The sequence below is a fragment of the Rhinatrema bivittatum genome, chromosome 8 (genome assembly GCF_901001135.1).
Source record: "Rhinatrema bivittatum chromosome 8, aRhiBiv1.1, whole genome shotgun sequence".
In the NCBI taxonomy this organism is placed as follows: domain Eukaryota; kingdom Metazoa; phylum Chordata; class Amphibia; order Gymnophiona; family Rhinatrematidae; genus Rhinatrema; species Rhinatrema bivittatum.
Genome location: NC_042622.1, coordinates 194,976,325 through 194,993,385, shown reverse-complemented (window position 1 = coordinate 194,993,385; position 17,061 = coordinate 194,976,325). Strand labels below are relative to the sequence as shown.

At 42.8% G+C, this 17,061-nt stretch overlaps 1 protein-coding gene across 1 annotated transcript in view; it reads right to left on the bottom strand.

Moving 5' to 3' along the window:
- SMTNL2 (smoothelin like 2) overlaps nucleotides 1–17,061 on the bottom strand; it is a 124,977-nt gene that overhangs the window by 32,446 nt on the left and 75,470 nt on the right. The window contains exons 3-6 of the mRNA XM_029612361.1: nucleotides 13,612–13,860; nucleotides 12,635–12,697; nucleotides 6,562–6,640; nucleotides 1,828–1,986 (exon numbers count right to left, since the gene is read on the bottom strand). Coding sequence (XP_029468221.1) covers nucleotides 1,828–1,986; nucleotides 6,562–6,640; nucleotides 12,635–12,697; nucleotides 13,612–13,860 — 550 coding nt within the window. The remainder of the gene's footprint in view (nucleotides 1–1,827; nucleotides 1,987–6,561; nucleotides 6,641–12,634; nucleotides 12,698–13,611; nucleotides 13,861–17,061) is intronic.

Sequence of the window (17,061 nt, the reverse complement as noted above, 5' to 3'; positions counted from 1 at the left end):
TTAAACCTGGGAAAGGTGGGGTACGGGAGGAAACTATGAAGGGGATCTCATATTCTCATCCACCCAGGATGGTGTAAAACAAAGTAGAAAGGCAAAAAAAGATTGCCCTGGATAAGGAGAGAGAGACTGCAGGCCATGAAGCTCTGTGACTGGCAGTTGGGATGTATCCTTGGCAGTGCGGACAGAATAACTAGGCAGACTGGATAGGTCCATTGGACGTTTTCTGCTGTTAACCTTTCATAATAGCAAAGTAGGTTTCTTTCTATTTTTTTCAAACTTTTTTTTTTTTTATTTTAACGACTATTTAAAGGCCTTCTTTGTACAGGCTGGCTGCATGCTGCATGCATTAGAACCTGGGTTTGATTCCTGGATCGGTTCATCCACTCCCTGGGCTGGCTGGGGCTAGTCACGCTGCGGAGGCAGTGTTCACAGCCCTTGAGGGGGAGGAAGTCATGATCACTGCGCAATGGCGACACCTAGTGGCTCATGATTGCTGGGTTTCGGAAGAAGCCATGGTGAATGGCCTCTGGTCAAGGGCTGTTGATGCAATGACTGAGCTAGGTGAGGCAGGAGAGAGATACAAAGTAGGGGAGGAAATCCCCAGGTAGTTTTGAATGAAGGTTCTTGGCACCATGTATCCCAATGAAGGCCATTTCTGACTGAGATGAAAGAAGCAGGAGGAAACTGATCAGCCAAAAAGAAAGCAGTAATATTGGCTTATTTTCTCAGAACATCATCTTGTGCATTTCTTGACTCCAGTCCACAGCTTCCTTAGCCTTTTCTCTTTTTGATCTAAAACATTTGATTTCTTATATTCCTGCACTTTTCTTTTGGAAGAGAAGACATGCACCTTTATTTTGTCTAAAATCTCCTTTTCTGAGCTCCCTCTTCTGTTATTTTGTGCTGCATTCATGCTTCACTTATGTCAGGGTGGCACCTGATTGGGATTCAGATAAGGGTCAGCAAGAGTGGGATTTACTTCAGTTGACAACGGTGGCAGTAACCAAGCAGGAGAAGTTTCAAGAATTCAACACACCGGTTTCTCGCTTGGAATCGGGTAAGATTCACAACAGAAAATGGGAAGCATTAATGGAGCTCCAACTTTCGAATCCAATAATCTATAGGGATGTGCATTTGCTGGAAATTGTATCAACAGTTCCCGGTTTTTGTTTCATTTCACTTTTAAAACAAAATGAAAAATAAAAATGCATGCGCATGCACCTAATAACTTACAATGTTCGATGCCAATGCCCTCAAAGACTCCCAGAAATAATATCAATGACTCACTCCTTAACCGCTATAGTTTAAAAGCTTTTGGGCATAGGGGGTTAACAATGTTCAATATCACTGGGCTGTAGGAAGAAATATGTTACAACGATTACGAAACCCCATAATATGTGCAAGCCACACTGACAACTCAATAAAACATGGCATAACAAAGTAGGGTGCAATCAAAAACTGTCTTTGGGTTTTGTTTGTGGAGCAACATCCCTGGCATCATCAGATGTCTACTTCGTGGATCTGAAACCTTTGGATGAGATTCACATTTTTGTGGCAAGAGAACTATTTTTGTGGCCGCTCACCTCCTTCCCCTGTGTTGGGTAATATACAGATAAGGACAGACTTGAGTCATTTATATTCATAAAGGTCCTGCAATGTTCTAAAGTGTATGATTATAACTTTTGGAGCTGAGTCACGGAATATTGGTGGTGGCTGACTATGAAATCCTTTTATACTTTTTATATGACACTTTGTATATAAAAAAATGTTTGACCAATTTTTTTATTGCACCCTACTTGTTATTCCGATGATTAAGAAATGTCATACTTTCCAGTGTCTTGTTCAAATTTCTCAAAGAGAGCTTTCCTGGCTTCGGTTCCAGATGTCCGTGGCAGAGTCTGTGACCTTACAAGCTCTTTTCTTCGTTCCACCTGACGAGGGACCGCAGGAGGTGAAGCGTGGGAAAGGGGTTTCACATCATAGTAACTGTGAAAAGAAACATTTGCTCTGACAAGACGAACAGGCAATGCTGTTGGGTAGCCCTGCGCTACATGATGTGCTCACCTGATGCCTCCTAATCTAGGGTTTTCATGGCCAATACCATTCTCTTGCCAGTTTGGTAGCATGCTTTCTTTCCCTTCCACCCTGGGACGGTAACTTTTAAACAGGTGCGCTGGTGCACATGTGCATGCGTTTGTCAGCCCGCATCCAGGGACACAGCCATTTTAGCCCATACACATATATATGTGCTCATGTTACAAAATAGCCAGACCGCGTGCACATTTGCACGCAATTTTAAGTTGATGCACACCTATACACGCAAATGCTGCTTCCACCATGTAAGTGGGAAGATTTTTAAAAACATCGGTGCCAACACCATTACCAGTTTTCCCAGTTCATTCCCAATTCGCCCAGGTAAGGAATAGGACGTCCAAACTCCCCTAGTTTAATAGCCTCCCTTCTCCCCTGTTAGCCCCAACCTTTAAAACTCTGCCAATCTTTCTATTTGTCTTTGTTTTCTTACTTGCACATCATCCATGTCAGAAGTACTGTTATGTGGCAGGAGAGCTGACGCACGCCTGTGCGCGTATTTGCGTACTGCTTTCAAGGTGAAATTCAGGAACTCCCATGCCCCACCCAAACTACACCCACATCCTGCTCCATTTCTGAATGTTTCATTTGTGCGCGCTGGGGCAAGAATGCGCGGTCGTGGGCGGCTTTTAAAATCCACTTGGCATGCGCCAGCCCGACTTATGCGCCTCTATCCCAGTTTTGGCACGCACCAGGTTTTTTCATTCACCGTTAAATATGTAAATGTATAACTTGATGAACTAAAGGGCTTTTCCCATTTTGTGTATATAGAAAAAATTCTTAAAATACATAGGGTCTTTAAAGTAGCACATCCAAGGGAACTAAGAAGCCAATTTTCAAAGGGTTTGAGATCCTAACCTTTTGAGTTAGGTTCCTAAATTGACCCTCTTTCAAATTTAGGATTGAATTCCTAAATTTAGGTCCCTAAATTTCTGTAAAATTTCAGCTGAAAACTTAGACACCTAAGTTCAGCTGAAAATAAGGGCCAAACTTAGGGATCTTATATAGGTGCCTAAATGTAGGGGCTCAGCTTTTTTGGAATATTGGCCCCTGAATTACCATTGAAGACAATTCACTGCAGTGTATGCTCATTTTTGATTTGTTCTACATAAAATAAAACATTCATTCCATCACATTTAAGCATGTACAATAGAATAACTGCATCCATATAACGATGACCCTCATCTTTGATTGACTTGATCAAGCCTTTACTCTAGCTGAGCAGGATGCGCCATGTTGAGCATGAGCCTGCTGAATTAAAAAGGCTACACAAATTATAGGTTCCATCAAACACTCGGAAGCAATTGAGAAATGTGAAATTCTTCTTCTACACTATTAAGTCTGTGCACTAAAACTGAAGCTAAAGATTTTTTAGCATGCACATTGTTAAAAGAGTTATGTGCATGGTAAAACACTAGTTAAAGGGCAATGCATTCAGTTTTAGCATGTATGCACAAAAAAAAATAGTCTCTATTGCACATGAACACTATTAGCATGCATGCAAACCCTTAAAATTGGAGCTTCTCTGCACTAATAGCAACTTTGTGCTAAACAGAATGTGCATGCTAAACTAAGCATGTGCAGACCTTTTTTACATTGTGCAAATCTGAATCTGTATAAAAGTATGCCTGGTGCATGGGCCTGGTTGTCTGTGCTGAGTGCAGGAGAGCATCTGAACCCCAGGAGAGGAGCTTAGAGAAGAGAAGACACTTCCAGGAGATGGAGAACCAGACCAAAAGCTCATGCCTCAGAGCTCTACCAAGGAGGACAATGATTTGTGTCCGAAGGTGCCTCGGCCAGCCCCGGCTCATTCATCCCATTGATGTCATTGAGGGAAATCTGCCAGCCCGGAGTCCAAAGGATACTCACAGCTGACCATCCCCCCCCCCCTGTAGTGTTGGGACAGCAATGGCACATTGACAGCTGTTCATCTTGAAGTCTCAGAATGCCTGCGGCTGTCTTTAAGCAGACAAACCACAGCAATGCCAACAATGGCCATTGCCGTAAACCAGCAAAGCAAGTTCAGGCCATTAACAACACCACTGATATCAGCAGCATCCTCAAATCTACTTCTACCCCAACCCACCCTGCAAATTCCACAGTGTCTACCCCATCCATGCCAAACAGGAGAAGCCATCTCAAAGAGCCGCAGTGCAGGAGGTCGTTTGTCATGAAAGTGCATATTCTAGTCTAAATAAGTGTGGACATTTTTTTTATGTGGATGAGGCAGTGTCTCTCTTTCTGGCCTCCTCCTTCTCTCCTTCTTGCTTTCTTCCACTCTGTCGTCCCCTCCATATCTTCCACAACATTTCCTGCTCTAACAGCCCTCCATCGTTAATCCCAATGTATCTTGTTAGCTGAGCCCTTGAAATAGCATGCCTGAAAAAAGTTAACACTTGGTCCAAGGCCAGTGACATGTTAGACCTTGGCTATTGTGTGTTAAATAGCTCATGGATTGGGGGGGGGGGTCTCTGGAGAGGAGGGGTTTGCACTAGTCTGTGCTAGTCTTGAGGATAAAGGGATTTTAACAGAATTAAAAAAAAAATAAAGCTGCGTCACTACCCACTGTGTTATTATTAGTAAAACTAAACAAGCATTCCAGTATCAAGAAGCTATGGCCATGGCCCGCTGCTATTTTTATTTTTACCTTCCTGGGGTTACCTGTGAGTACAATTACAGAACAGAGGGGAACATCTTAAAAAGCAGGGCTTTGATTTGTTGAACATGAAAAGCTAGTTGCAAGGGATCTTAATTATTACACTGCTTCAATAAAAGTCATAAAGAAATGACTGTATGAATAAACAGATATTATAATCCCATCTATACTTGTTCGCAGATTTATCTTTGCTTGAACACAAGAAAATAAAGATCAATAAACAACAAACAAACAAAAAATATATATATATATCAGGTGATACCTACTTGACTAGCTTCTGAGACAAGATTACCAGCTGGCTCCAGATTTTCAGGACAGGTCCATCCAGTCCTGATTTTACCCCATTGCATTGTAATTGCACCAAGCCAGAAACACTGAATGAGAAATTATGATGCTGCTTAATGCTGAATAAATAAGTGTCATGGTGTGGACCATGGGTGATTTTCTTTTTTTCATGATAAAGTAGTGTGGCAGCTCTGTTAATCCATTTGAATGCGTGGAAATAAAGGTCAAAAGACTTTTTTATTGGACTAACTTAATAGATTTCTTGATTAGCTCTCTGGAGCCTCTACTCTCCTCATCGGGTCAAAACAAAACGACGAGCTATAAAAACGCATCACCGGCCTGTGACTATGGTGGGGCATTTGAGCCGAGGAAGGAACTTGAAGTTCTGATTTCAGTATTGCCTTCTTTTTCTCTCAACGCACAATAATTTGTTGCCAGAGGACGTGGTTAGTGCAGTTAGTGTAGCTGGGTGCAAAAAAGGTTTGGATAAGTTCTTGGAGGAGAAGTCCATTAATGGCTATTAATCAATTATACTTAGGGAATAGCCACTGCTATTAATTGCATCAGTAGCATGGGATCTTCTTAGTGTTTGGGTAATTGCCAGGTTCTTGTGGCCTGGTTTTGGCCACTGTTGGAAACAGGATGCTGGGCTTGATGGACCCTTGGTCTGACCCAGCATGGCAATTTCTTATGTTCTCTTAGAAAAGCAAGACTACAAGACCCTGGTATGCAGTGGCTTAAAACCAGGATTCGATTAGCCTGTCCTGAAAACCTGGGGCCAGTTGGCAACCCTATTCCGGGAGCTAGCACTCCCTTCCTCGGCTCAAATGCCCCACCGTAGTCATGGGCCGGTGATGCGTTTTTATAGCTCATCGTTTTGTCTTGACCTGATGAGGAGAGTAGAGGTTCCAGAGAGCTAATCAAGAAATCTATTAAGTTAGTCCAATAAAAAGGTCTATTGACCTTTATTTCCATGCATTCAAATGGATTAACAGAGCTGCCACACTACTTTATCATGAAAAAGAAAATCACCCATGGTCCACACCATGACACCAATTCATTCAGCATTAAGCAACATCATAATTTCTCATTCAGTGTTTCTGGCTTAGTGCAATTACAGTTAAACCCATTTTATGAAGCCACAGTGAAGAGTGAATTACTACTATTTCAGTGTGTGAGAAAAAAAAATAAAAAGGCCACAGTCACTCTGGATAATGCCATTCAAATGATCATAAAGGTCGCGCATGTAAAACCTGTTTGCAGGAGAATTTAAACATGCCGTCTGCAAAAAAGGAAAAAGAGCCGAGAGGTACTGTCTGTCCTCGTATTGTTTTAAAGATGTACATCACACAAAGTGGTTCTGGCAAAAGCAGGTGCACTTGCCGGAAGGAAATAATCCTATCACAGGGCAACAGCATTCCAGTCTGGTTAAATCCATCAACAAAAGACAACAATTGAAGCTGTTTAAAAAAAATAAAATAAAGCCAAGGAAAACTTATTTGAAACAGCTGGCCTGGGAAAGGACCTACCTTTCCCTGGATTTGGAGTCACTGGTCATGCCGTAACTCATGGAAGTCACTGACTTTGTCACAGAACTGCTTTTGTCATCTGAAAATACAAAAAAAAAAAAAAGATATGATGTTTCAAAGCAAAGCTAATAGAACTTACTTTCCGGGATGCATGGGCGTCTGTGGCTATATGGGGCTTCCCATCCCCCCCCCCCCCCCCCGAAAAAAAAAAAGTCAAGATCCTTATGGATGTTTGAAAATAAAAAGTATGCACATAAGTCCAAACTCTGCCCCAACTTCACCCCCCCCCCCCCCCCGGATGCTTCTTTTATGTGCACTTCAAAGGATGCACAAACCTGATATATGCACACACTTTCTGAATGCATCAACTGGTAAATTCTCTAACAAGTGATTAGCTGTGGCAGTCAAAAAAGAAAACAGAATGTTGGGAATTATTAGAAAGGGAATGCTGAATAAATCGGAAAATGTCATAATGCCTCTGTATCGCTCCATGGTGAGACCGCACGTACATACTGTGTACAATTCTGGTTGCCGCATCTCAAAAATGATATAGTTGTGATGGAGAAGGTACAGAGAAGGGCAACCAAAATGATAAAGGGAATGGAACAGCTCCCCTATGAGGAAAGACTAAAGAGGTTAGGACTTTTCAGCTTGGAGAAGAGACGGCTGAGGGGGGATATGATAGAGATGTTTAAAATCATGAGAGGTCTAGAACGGGTAGATGTGAATCGGTTATTTACTCTTTCAGATAGTAGAAAGACTAGGGGGCACTCCATGAAGTTAGCATGGGGCACATTTAAAACTAATCGGAGAAAGTTCTTTTTTTACTCAACGCACAATTAAACTCTGGAATTTGTTGCCAGAGGATGTGGTTAGTGCAGTTAGTATAGCTGTGTTTAAAAAAGGATTGGATAAGTTCTTGGAGGAGAAGTCCATTACCTGCTATTAAGTTCACCTAGAGAATAGCCACTGCCATTAGCAATGGTAACATGGAATAGACTTAGTTTTTGGGTAATTGCAGGTTCTTGTGGCCTGGATTGGCCACTGTTGGAAACAGGATGCTGGGCTTGATGGACCCTTGGTCTGACCGAGTATGGCATGTTCTTATGTGCAGAAAACACGATTTTGAGCATGTAGTTAGGTTTGAAAATTCAGCCCTTAGTATATTATAATTTTTCATTGGGCACAAACGATTTTAGCATGCAGAATTTGTGTTTTGTGTCAGTGCAAAATTAATGTGATGATTGACTATGATGCAAAATTATGAAAAGCAGCTCGTTAGCTATTAACCTTGATGCTGAAGGATGCACAGTACAAGCTTCACAAAGGCAGTAGTACAAAATATTTACCCAGGGAGATGTAGTTAAGGTTTTTGCAATAAAGGCCGTAATCAAACTATGTGCAGTTTTAGCTATTGGGCTCATTTGTGTATAATTGTTGCTCATACAGGTCAGTGTGCTGTGGTGATCAAAAAAGCAAACAGAATGTTAAGAATAATTAGGAAGGGAATGGCAAATAAAATGGAGGCTATCATAATACCTCTATATCGCTCCATGGTGAGACCGCGGCTTGAATACTGTGTGCAATTCTGGTCGCTGCATCCCAAAAAAGATATAGTTACACTGGAGAAAGTGCAGAGAAGAGCGACCAAAATGATAAGGGGCATGAAATGGCTGCTCTATGAGGAAAGGCTAAGGAAGTTAGGGCTGTTCTGTTTGGAGAAGAGATGACTGAGGGGTGATATGATAGACGTCTACAAAATCATGAAGGGACTTGGACAAGTTAATGTAAATCGGTTATTTACTCTCTTAGATAATAGAAGGACCAGGAGGCACTCCTTGAAGTTAGCAAGTAGGTCATTTAAAGCAAATCGAAGAAAATTCTTATTCACTCAGAGCACAGTTAAGCACTGGAATTCATTGTAGTTATAGCAGTTAGTGTAACTGGGTTTAAAAAAGGTTTGGATATGTTCATAGAGGAAAAATCCATAAACTGCTACTAATTAATAAGCAATAGTAGCTTGTGATTTATTTGGTGTTTGGGTACTTGCCAGGTGCTTGTGACTTGGATTGGCCACTGTTGGAAACAGGATACTGGGCTTGATGGACCCTTGGTCTGACCCAGCATGGCATATCTTATGTTCTTATGTTATGTTCTTATGAAAGTATGCATGCTACTCTTCCTTCAGAAAACAGACCATTTTTAACCTGAATGCCTACCATAGTTGATTTTCCTGGAGCGATTTTCTGTCAGCAATCGTGAAATCAGCAATGGTTAGTGTAAACCCTGCAGTTCCATGACCTGCAGTTGCTTCACAGATCAAGTGGGATGGGGGGGGTGGGGAAGGGATCAATGCATGCTGAGTTTTGCAAAGTCCGCTTCAGCTTCACAGTTAAAATAGGCAACTGTCATGTGTAAATTGGGCTTCCTGGCACAGTTTTCTCTTTTTGTGCATGGAGTGGGATCTTGGGAAATCTTTTGACTTTGCATGAAGTAAGTGTACGTGCACGAATTTAGTCCTGAAAAATTTTATGTGAAATCGAAGTTAGGCTCATTTTGCAGAGACAAGGGAAAGAGCGTTCTCCAATATTATGGAATTTTCTTCCCCAGGAATTGCATCTTAACCTTAATCTTTAAGGTCATGTTAAAACTTCATTGATAGAGTGTATGATTTTGAAGTTTACAATGCAGGCGCTGTGTTGTTTGTCAGTTGTTTTAAATATTATTATGTATATAATGTTGTAGACCACCTAGCGCTTCGACATAGGCAGCCTATAAATACTGCAAGTCAACTAATAAATATTGGGCTGCTATGATGCAGACTCAAGCAAGGCAGCTCATCGTTAGATGCTTGCAGTGCTAAAATAGGCATGAAAAGGCTTTTGCAGGCTGTTTTTTGCCAGCAAAGATAATTTATCTCAAAGAGATTCGGTTACTTTTTCTTTGCGAAGTCCACAGGAGAACGTCTGCATGTAGATTTTACTCCTGGGCTTATTTGCATATGAATCCCAGAAAAAAATATTTGGGTGAGTAATTGCAGCGTCTGCACAGAGTTCGGCGTACTTTAGCACTTCGGACCCTATGCTTGAAATATCCGTTTATGACCGTGGACTACGTTACCTGGTGTTTGGAAAGCCAAGATGGGCCTTGGCCCACAGCTTGGCTCTGATTTCTTTCAATCATGCAAAAGAAATTTCAAATCGGCCATAAGCGTGATCTCGTAGCTTTAAATATAACGTCTCAGCAACTTAAAAGTCCTATGAACTTTACACCGGGCTATATATGGAGTTATGTTGTGTTTGCATTGCAACCTATTTTCTGAATGTCGATTCGTTCTGGTTTGGCTTATTCTGGGCCTTGAGGTGTCCTTTCAGGTTTGTCCATCCCTAGCTAATGAGCTAATAGGTAAAAATGATTTTGGGACCCAAAGCGAGGCCAAAACACATGGGGACCTGTTGTCAGGGTTCAGCCTCTCACTTCCTGCCTCATTCCTCTGCCAACAAAGCATGATTTCCATTTTCATGCTCAAATCCTGGGTCTTGGACATTGAATCAGGGCCCTTACATTAAAGTAGATTTTAGGTGGAGGGTGGACACCTCCTACTGCTTTCTATCTGAAACTAGAACTTATTGGGGACAATTATTAAAGGGGTTGAGTCCCTTAACTTTGGGAGCTTGGCACCTAAATCGGCCACTTAGAAAATTAACTGGGTCTGAGCACCTAAATTTAGGAAACTAAAAAATGGGCATAGTTGGGGCAGGAAGTTAGGCAGCTAGCACTGATTTTTAGTGCAGGGCAACTAACAGAGGCAGCGAAATGTAGGTGGTGCTGCCAGAGCAGTCCTAAATCTGGCTGTCCAGATTCTCCTTCCCTCCGGGGCACTGAAAGGGTGAGCCAGAGGGCCAACTGTTTCCCACCCACCATTCCCCTCTCCCTACCCACCAATAACTTCCCGAAGCTAAGCCAGGAGGAAGATACATTCTTAACTCCTCCCGTTTTGGTTTTCCTCATTGCTGTGATAGGAGGGTTAAGGGGCTGGGGGGGTGGATAGTAAGGGAGTTTTGAGTGAGCGTGTAGTTGCCTTCACTGGAGTATGGACCGGCACAGACTGCTCAACAGTGCGATCAGAAGAGAACTGAACCTGACGAATGCGCAACCTTTCAGCTGTGTGCATGAAGTCACAGGTCTGGGAAGCTTCCAATAGAGCCACATGTTCCTGCTAGTCTCATTTTTTCCAGCACAACTGTATATGGTTACAAAAGAGTTTGGCATTTCTTGGTGACATTTTTGGGCAAGAATGCATTTATTATGCACATAATTCAGTTTCAACTTCCACTGATTTGGTGGCCACTACTGTAATTCCGAGCCATCACGCACACTCCAGGTTTTTAAATTGCTATCCCTAAGCCTTCTGGGATTTGTAGTTGTGCTGTCATCAGTGCAAAAGAGTGGAGGTCTGCTACATTAGCCATTGCTCATGTTAATGGGACTGTACAAACCGAAAATATACAGCAATGCAACTTTTTATTGGCTTACATTTTTCCATTTTTTAAAAATTTATTCCCCACACCCCAATACTTTTATACTGTTGCGGAAGCAGGAAGGACTTTACTGCTCTTTCCATCAGCCAGAAAGATAAGAGGAAACTCCATCGGAAACCCTTCCACAACACTGACAGATACACTGACAGATACAATGTTGTCACCCCACGATGTTGTTGTCCCACGATGGCAGGTGGTAGGCAGGGTAGGCAAACTACAGTCCTCATGAGTACCAGTTTGCTCACTTTTTCAGGCTACCCTAATGAATATGCATGAGATCGATTTGCATGCACACCACTTCAGTTATTCAATTATTATTGTATTTTCTGATTTACTGTATTATGGAGGACTTAAAGTGCGTAAATGTAACATACACTGTAATAGCAATTTTCAAGAGCTCACTTCCGTGCTTAAAGTGATTTTACACCTGTAAAACCCAGTTTTAAGTGTGTAAATTCTTTTGAAAATGACCCCCTTTATGTATTGCTGGGTTACTATGATGATGTGAGACGTTCTGGGAAGAACAAATCAAAGGGAATAAAAATATATACAAAAAAATACCAAAAACCTTTAGTACATATCACAGCTCTGTTTTTTTACATTTTTTCATAACAAAAATTTAAAAACATTTTTTTTTCATATCACAAGGTATATATCTCGCCCGTAAACCCTCAAAATCACTAAACTATAGAGGACTCAAAAATACTAAAAAAAAAATCAGACATGCCACATCTCACACTCAAGTCTCTCACCATTTTTCACCAATGTTGTGTACATTATATCGGCTGTGGTTAGGAGCAATACAAATTGAATAATTCATATGCAGGTATGTTTTGGGTTTTCTCTTGTAAAATACATCAGTGATTAAAAGGTTTTACTTTTTAGAATGAATGTGGTGATGAATGGTGGAAAATGGTGAGAGATTGAGGTGTGGCATGTCTGATTTTTGTTGACTATTTTTGAATCCTCTATAGTTTAGTGATTTTGAGGGTTGAGGGTTTACGGGTGATATATTTCTTGTGATATGAAAAAATGTTTTTAATTATTTTTGTTATGATAAAATGTAAAAGCAGAGCTGTGATATGTAATAAACATTTTTGGTATTTTTTTTTATATATATTTTTATTCCCGTTGATTTGTTTCTTCCAGAATAACTAACTGCTGCCGGAGGTAACGCTTTCATCCATTCCAGCTTATTTAATCTCTGTTGCCATGCTGTGGATTTAGCATCCAGAACCCTGCCGTTTTCTTGTATTGTTTCTACTGGGCCTAGTTATGAGCAGTGCAGCGTGGAACGTCAGCGTGCCAGCTATTAACACTGCCAGGTGCACTTTGGGGACCAAGATCCAAAGAGTTTAGCTTTCAGACAGAATCAAACCAGTCTTGGGGCCCCTACTGAGCTGAAATGCCACAGCTCTGTAAGTCATTCATTCTTCTTCGGGGGCATGCTCTTGGTCTCCAGAGATCTTATTAAAATACAGGAGAGTTACAAAGAAATACTAGAGGGAGTGCAAGCCGGGGGCAGTTCTCACCGGAGATTGCAGACATTCCCATTGTTTTCACAGAGCCCGAACTCCAAGTCTTCACAGCACCAACTGCACGTAATAAAGAAAAAAACAACAACAATCAACAACACATTTTAATGCATTTTAAATATTTTAAAATAAGATTCTTTTTTTTTTTTACTGACATTCTAAGGGAAAATCTACTAAATGTGGAATTTGATTTCGCAAAAAGTCTTGGTGAATTTCTTATTTTGTATCCTACATTAACAAACTGGGTTGCCCTATATCCATACACCCCACTTCCTCAACTCAGCACTCCTAGAACAAACAGCAAAATACACCAAGGGGTAGATTTTCAAAGGGTTACGCGCTTAGGTTACACACGTAACCCCCGAAAACCTACCCCAAACCCTTCCTGTGTGCGCCGATCGTATCTTACATAGGCTGCCAGCGCGCACAAAGCCCTGGGACGTGCATAAGTCCTGGGGCTTTCCTGGAGGGGGCGTTTTGGGGGGTGTCGCGGCCGGCGCATCATCGGGAGCGTGTTGGGGCGTGTCGCGGCCGGTGCGTCATCGAGGGCGGGGCCGCGGGCGTGGTTCCGACCCGGGGGTGTGGCCGCAGCCTCTGGACCAGCCCCCGGACCGGAACATAGCGCGCTGGCAGCCGGCCCGGCGCACACAAGTTACGCCTGCCTAAGGCAGGCGTAACTTTTAGATTAAAGGTAGGGGGGGGATTAGATAGGGCCGGGGGGTGGATTAGGTAGGGGAAGGGAGGGAAAGGTGCGGGGGGGGGGGAGTGTGTGGAGGGAACGGAGGCAGGAACGCACAGGCTGCCGATTTTGGGCAGCCTTGCAATTGCCAACCCAGGATTTTAACAGATACGTGCTGCTACGCGTGTATCTATTGAAATCCGGCGTACTTTTGTTTGCGCCTGGTGCGCGAACAAAAGTACACACGCGTGTAGTTTTATAAAATCTGCCCCATTAATTGCCCATTTCCTCTCACCTGTTTGATTAGAAGTTTTTATCATAACTTCATTATGACTTTTGCTTTGGCTCTGCGCTATCTGGCCACCGGATGTCGTGGAGGCAGCGGCTGTGGTGGCCGTTTCTCCCGCAAACTTTTCCGACACTCGTGTTACCGCGGTGACGGGAAGATGCGGCATTCGAGCGGCAAGGGCCGGAGAATGTTCCTGCGAGGAGGAGTTTAAGACCTGAACAGAATGGGATACCTCATGGGAAACTTTTGTTTGAGCTGTAAAAAAAAAAAAAAATAAATATGCTTATTTGAACAAGTATTGTACTTCAGCAATTTATACCAGTTCTATTAACTAATCTGCAGCTACATAAATACAAAGAAAAAAAGAGATCTGTCTTTTCAGCACATTTGACGTCAAAGGCTATCATTGCTAGTTCTTCATCTGAAATAATTGTCCGTGATGTTGCTAATCTCTCCTAACACTGTTTCCTTTTGATAGTCACCATGCAGTACAAGTAGTTCTGACTACCGACAGAGGTTTCCTCTTCCCACATCTCACTAATTTTAATTTATGAACACATAATCGCCTATCCTGTGAGCTGCCTAGGATAGGGATGTGCAGCAGGGACGGATTCGTCCCATTCGGTATTCATATTCGTGGGGACCCAAATCTGTTGCATCCGTTCTCGGGGGACCCCGATCCGTTAATTAATTACATATGTATTCGTTTCCCAAAAAAAACCCATCCAAACCCTTTAAATTTAATTAACTACAACTCCCCACCCTCCTGACCCCCCCAAGACTTGCCAAAAGTCCCTGGTGGTCCAGTGGGGGTCCTGGAGCGATCTCCTGTACTCGAGCTGTCGGCTGCCGGTATTCAAAATGGTGACAATTACCCTTTGCCCTTACTATGTCACAAGGGCTACCGGTGCCATTGGACAGCCCCTGTCACATGGTAGGATCACAAGCTGGCGCCGGCAGTCCATTGCTCCTACCATGTGACAGGGGCCGACCAATGGCACCGGTAGTCCCTGTGACATAGTAAGGGCAAAGGCTATCAGCGCCATTTTGAATACCGGCAGCTGACAGCCCGAGTGCAGGAGAATGCTCCAGGACCCCCACTGGACCACCAGGGACTTTTGGCAAGTCTTGGGGGGGGGGGAGTCAGGAGGGTGGGGGTTTATTTGTTAGTGATACCTTGTATTCGTGGGGGTTCGCCATACGTTTCGTGACCCCCACGAATACAACGAATATGGCATATACGTTGCGATTGCCAATCATTGCAAACAAATGCACACCTCTAGCCCAGGATAGGCTACAACAGCATACAGGCCTCTGTCAGCAGCCATAACGTATCAGTATTATCAAACATCCCGTAGGACATCAAACAGAGAAAGCATCAAAATGCACAATAGAGAGAGAACCCACGTCTCGTAAAACAATCCCACATAAAAGCATCACCTCGAGCACAAAACAGCACAATAAATGTCGCTGCAGACGTGAAAACTGCATATCACTGCAGATGTAATATTGCCCCAATTTAGTTTTGTTGAGCTGTAAATGCGACTGTACTGAAAAAGCTGTTCAGTTAGCCTGTGCTTTCTAATATCTATATGTGGGGAGCACAGTTCTCAAAGAGATTTAGCTGGGAGACCAAGGAGCTACCCAGCTAGATTGTCCTTGTTAACAATTGCCCTTCTCCCAGTGGGTCCATAGGGATTGTGGATAGGTTGCAGAGGGCAACAGCATGAAAATATCTGATTTAATTATTTTTAATCTGTGTGTGCCATTTGCAGCCGTGCACCTTGCGGGCACTTTTCCAAGGGAAGCCGCGCGCTCACCCACGCACGTTGGAGCAGCGTGAGCTGTTGGACTTGGTTTGCAGTGGATTTTCAGAAGGCGTTTGACAAAGTTCCTCATGAGAGGCTTCTAGGAAAAGTAAAAAGTCATGGGATAGGTGGCGATGTCCTTTCGTGGATTGCAAACTGGCTAAAAGACAGGAAACAGAGAGTAGGATTAAATGGGCAATTTTCTCAGTGGAAGGGAGTGGAGAGTGGAGTGCCTCAAGGATCTGTATTGGGACCCTTACTTTCAATATATTTATAAATGATCTGGAAAGAAATACGACAAGTGAGATAATCAAATTTGCAGATGACACAAAATTGTTCAGAGTAGTTAAATCACAAGCAGATTGTGATAAATTGCAGGAAGACCTTGTGAGACTGGAAAATTGGGCATCCAAATGGCAGATGAAATTTAATGTGGATAAGTGCAAGGTGATGCATATAGGGAAAAATAACCCATGCTATAATTACACAATGTTGGGTTCCATATTAGGTGCTACAACCCAAGAAAGAGATCTAGGTGTCATAGTGGATAACACATTGAAATCGTCGTTGCAGTGTGCTGCGGCAGTCAAAAAAGCAAACAGAATGTTCGGAATTATTAGAAAGGGAATGGTGAATAAAACGAAAAATGTCATAATGCCTCTGTATCACTCCATGGTGAGACCGCACCTTGAATACTGTGTACAATTCTGGTCGCCGCATCTCAAAAAAGATATAATTGCGATGGAGAAGGTACAGAGAAGGGCTACCAAAATCATAAAGGGGATGGAACAACTCCCCTATGAGGAAAGACTAAAGAGGTTAGGACTTTTCAGCTTGGAGAAGAGACGGCTGAGGGGGGATATGATAGAGATGTTTAAAATCATGAGAGGTCTAGAACGGGTAGATGTGAATCGGTTATTTACTCTTTCGGATAATAGAAAGACTAGGGGGCACTCCATGAAGTTAGCATGGGGCACATTTAAAACTAATCGGAGAAAGTTCTTTTTTACTCAACGCACAATTAAACTCTGGAATTTGTTGCCAGAGGATGTGGTTAGTGCAGTTAGTGTAGCTGTGTTTAAAAAAGGATTGGATAAGTTCTTGGAGGAGAAGTCCATTACCTGCTATTAAGTTCACTTAGAGAATAGCCACTGCCATTAGCAATGGTAACATGGAATAGACTTAGTTTTTGGGTACTTGCCAGGTTCTTATGGCCTGGATTGGCCACTGTTGGAAACAGGATGCTGGGCTTGATGGACCCTTGGTCTGACCCAGTATGGCATGTTCTTATGTTCTTATGCCGCCATGTCCCCCTGAATATTTAGCAGCCCTGAAGCGTGTGCGCTAAAAGCGGTTGCGCACTGGGGACGCGGTTTTGTTCCCTTTCATTTTCAAAACAAAATGAAAGAAAAACAAATTGAAAATGTTTGTTAGCGTTTTCATTTGGTTTAGAAACGGGGCCTCTGTCTCCCACTGGCAAAATTTTTAAAATGCCCCCGCGCTGTGCTCTTAGTGGTAGCCCCCATCACCACCCCCTTCCATTCCCAGAAATCCTACTCTTTTCCACCCTCTTACCCCACACCGGTGCTGCCAGCCTCAGGTCAGCCAGTGCCATTTTGAACTATGGCATTGGCAGGGCAGGAGCAAT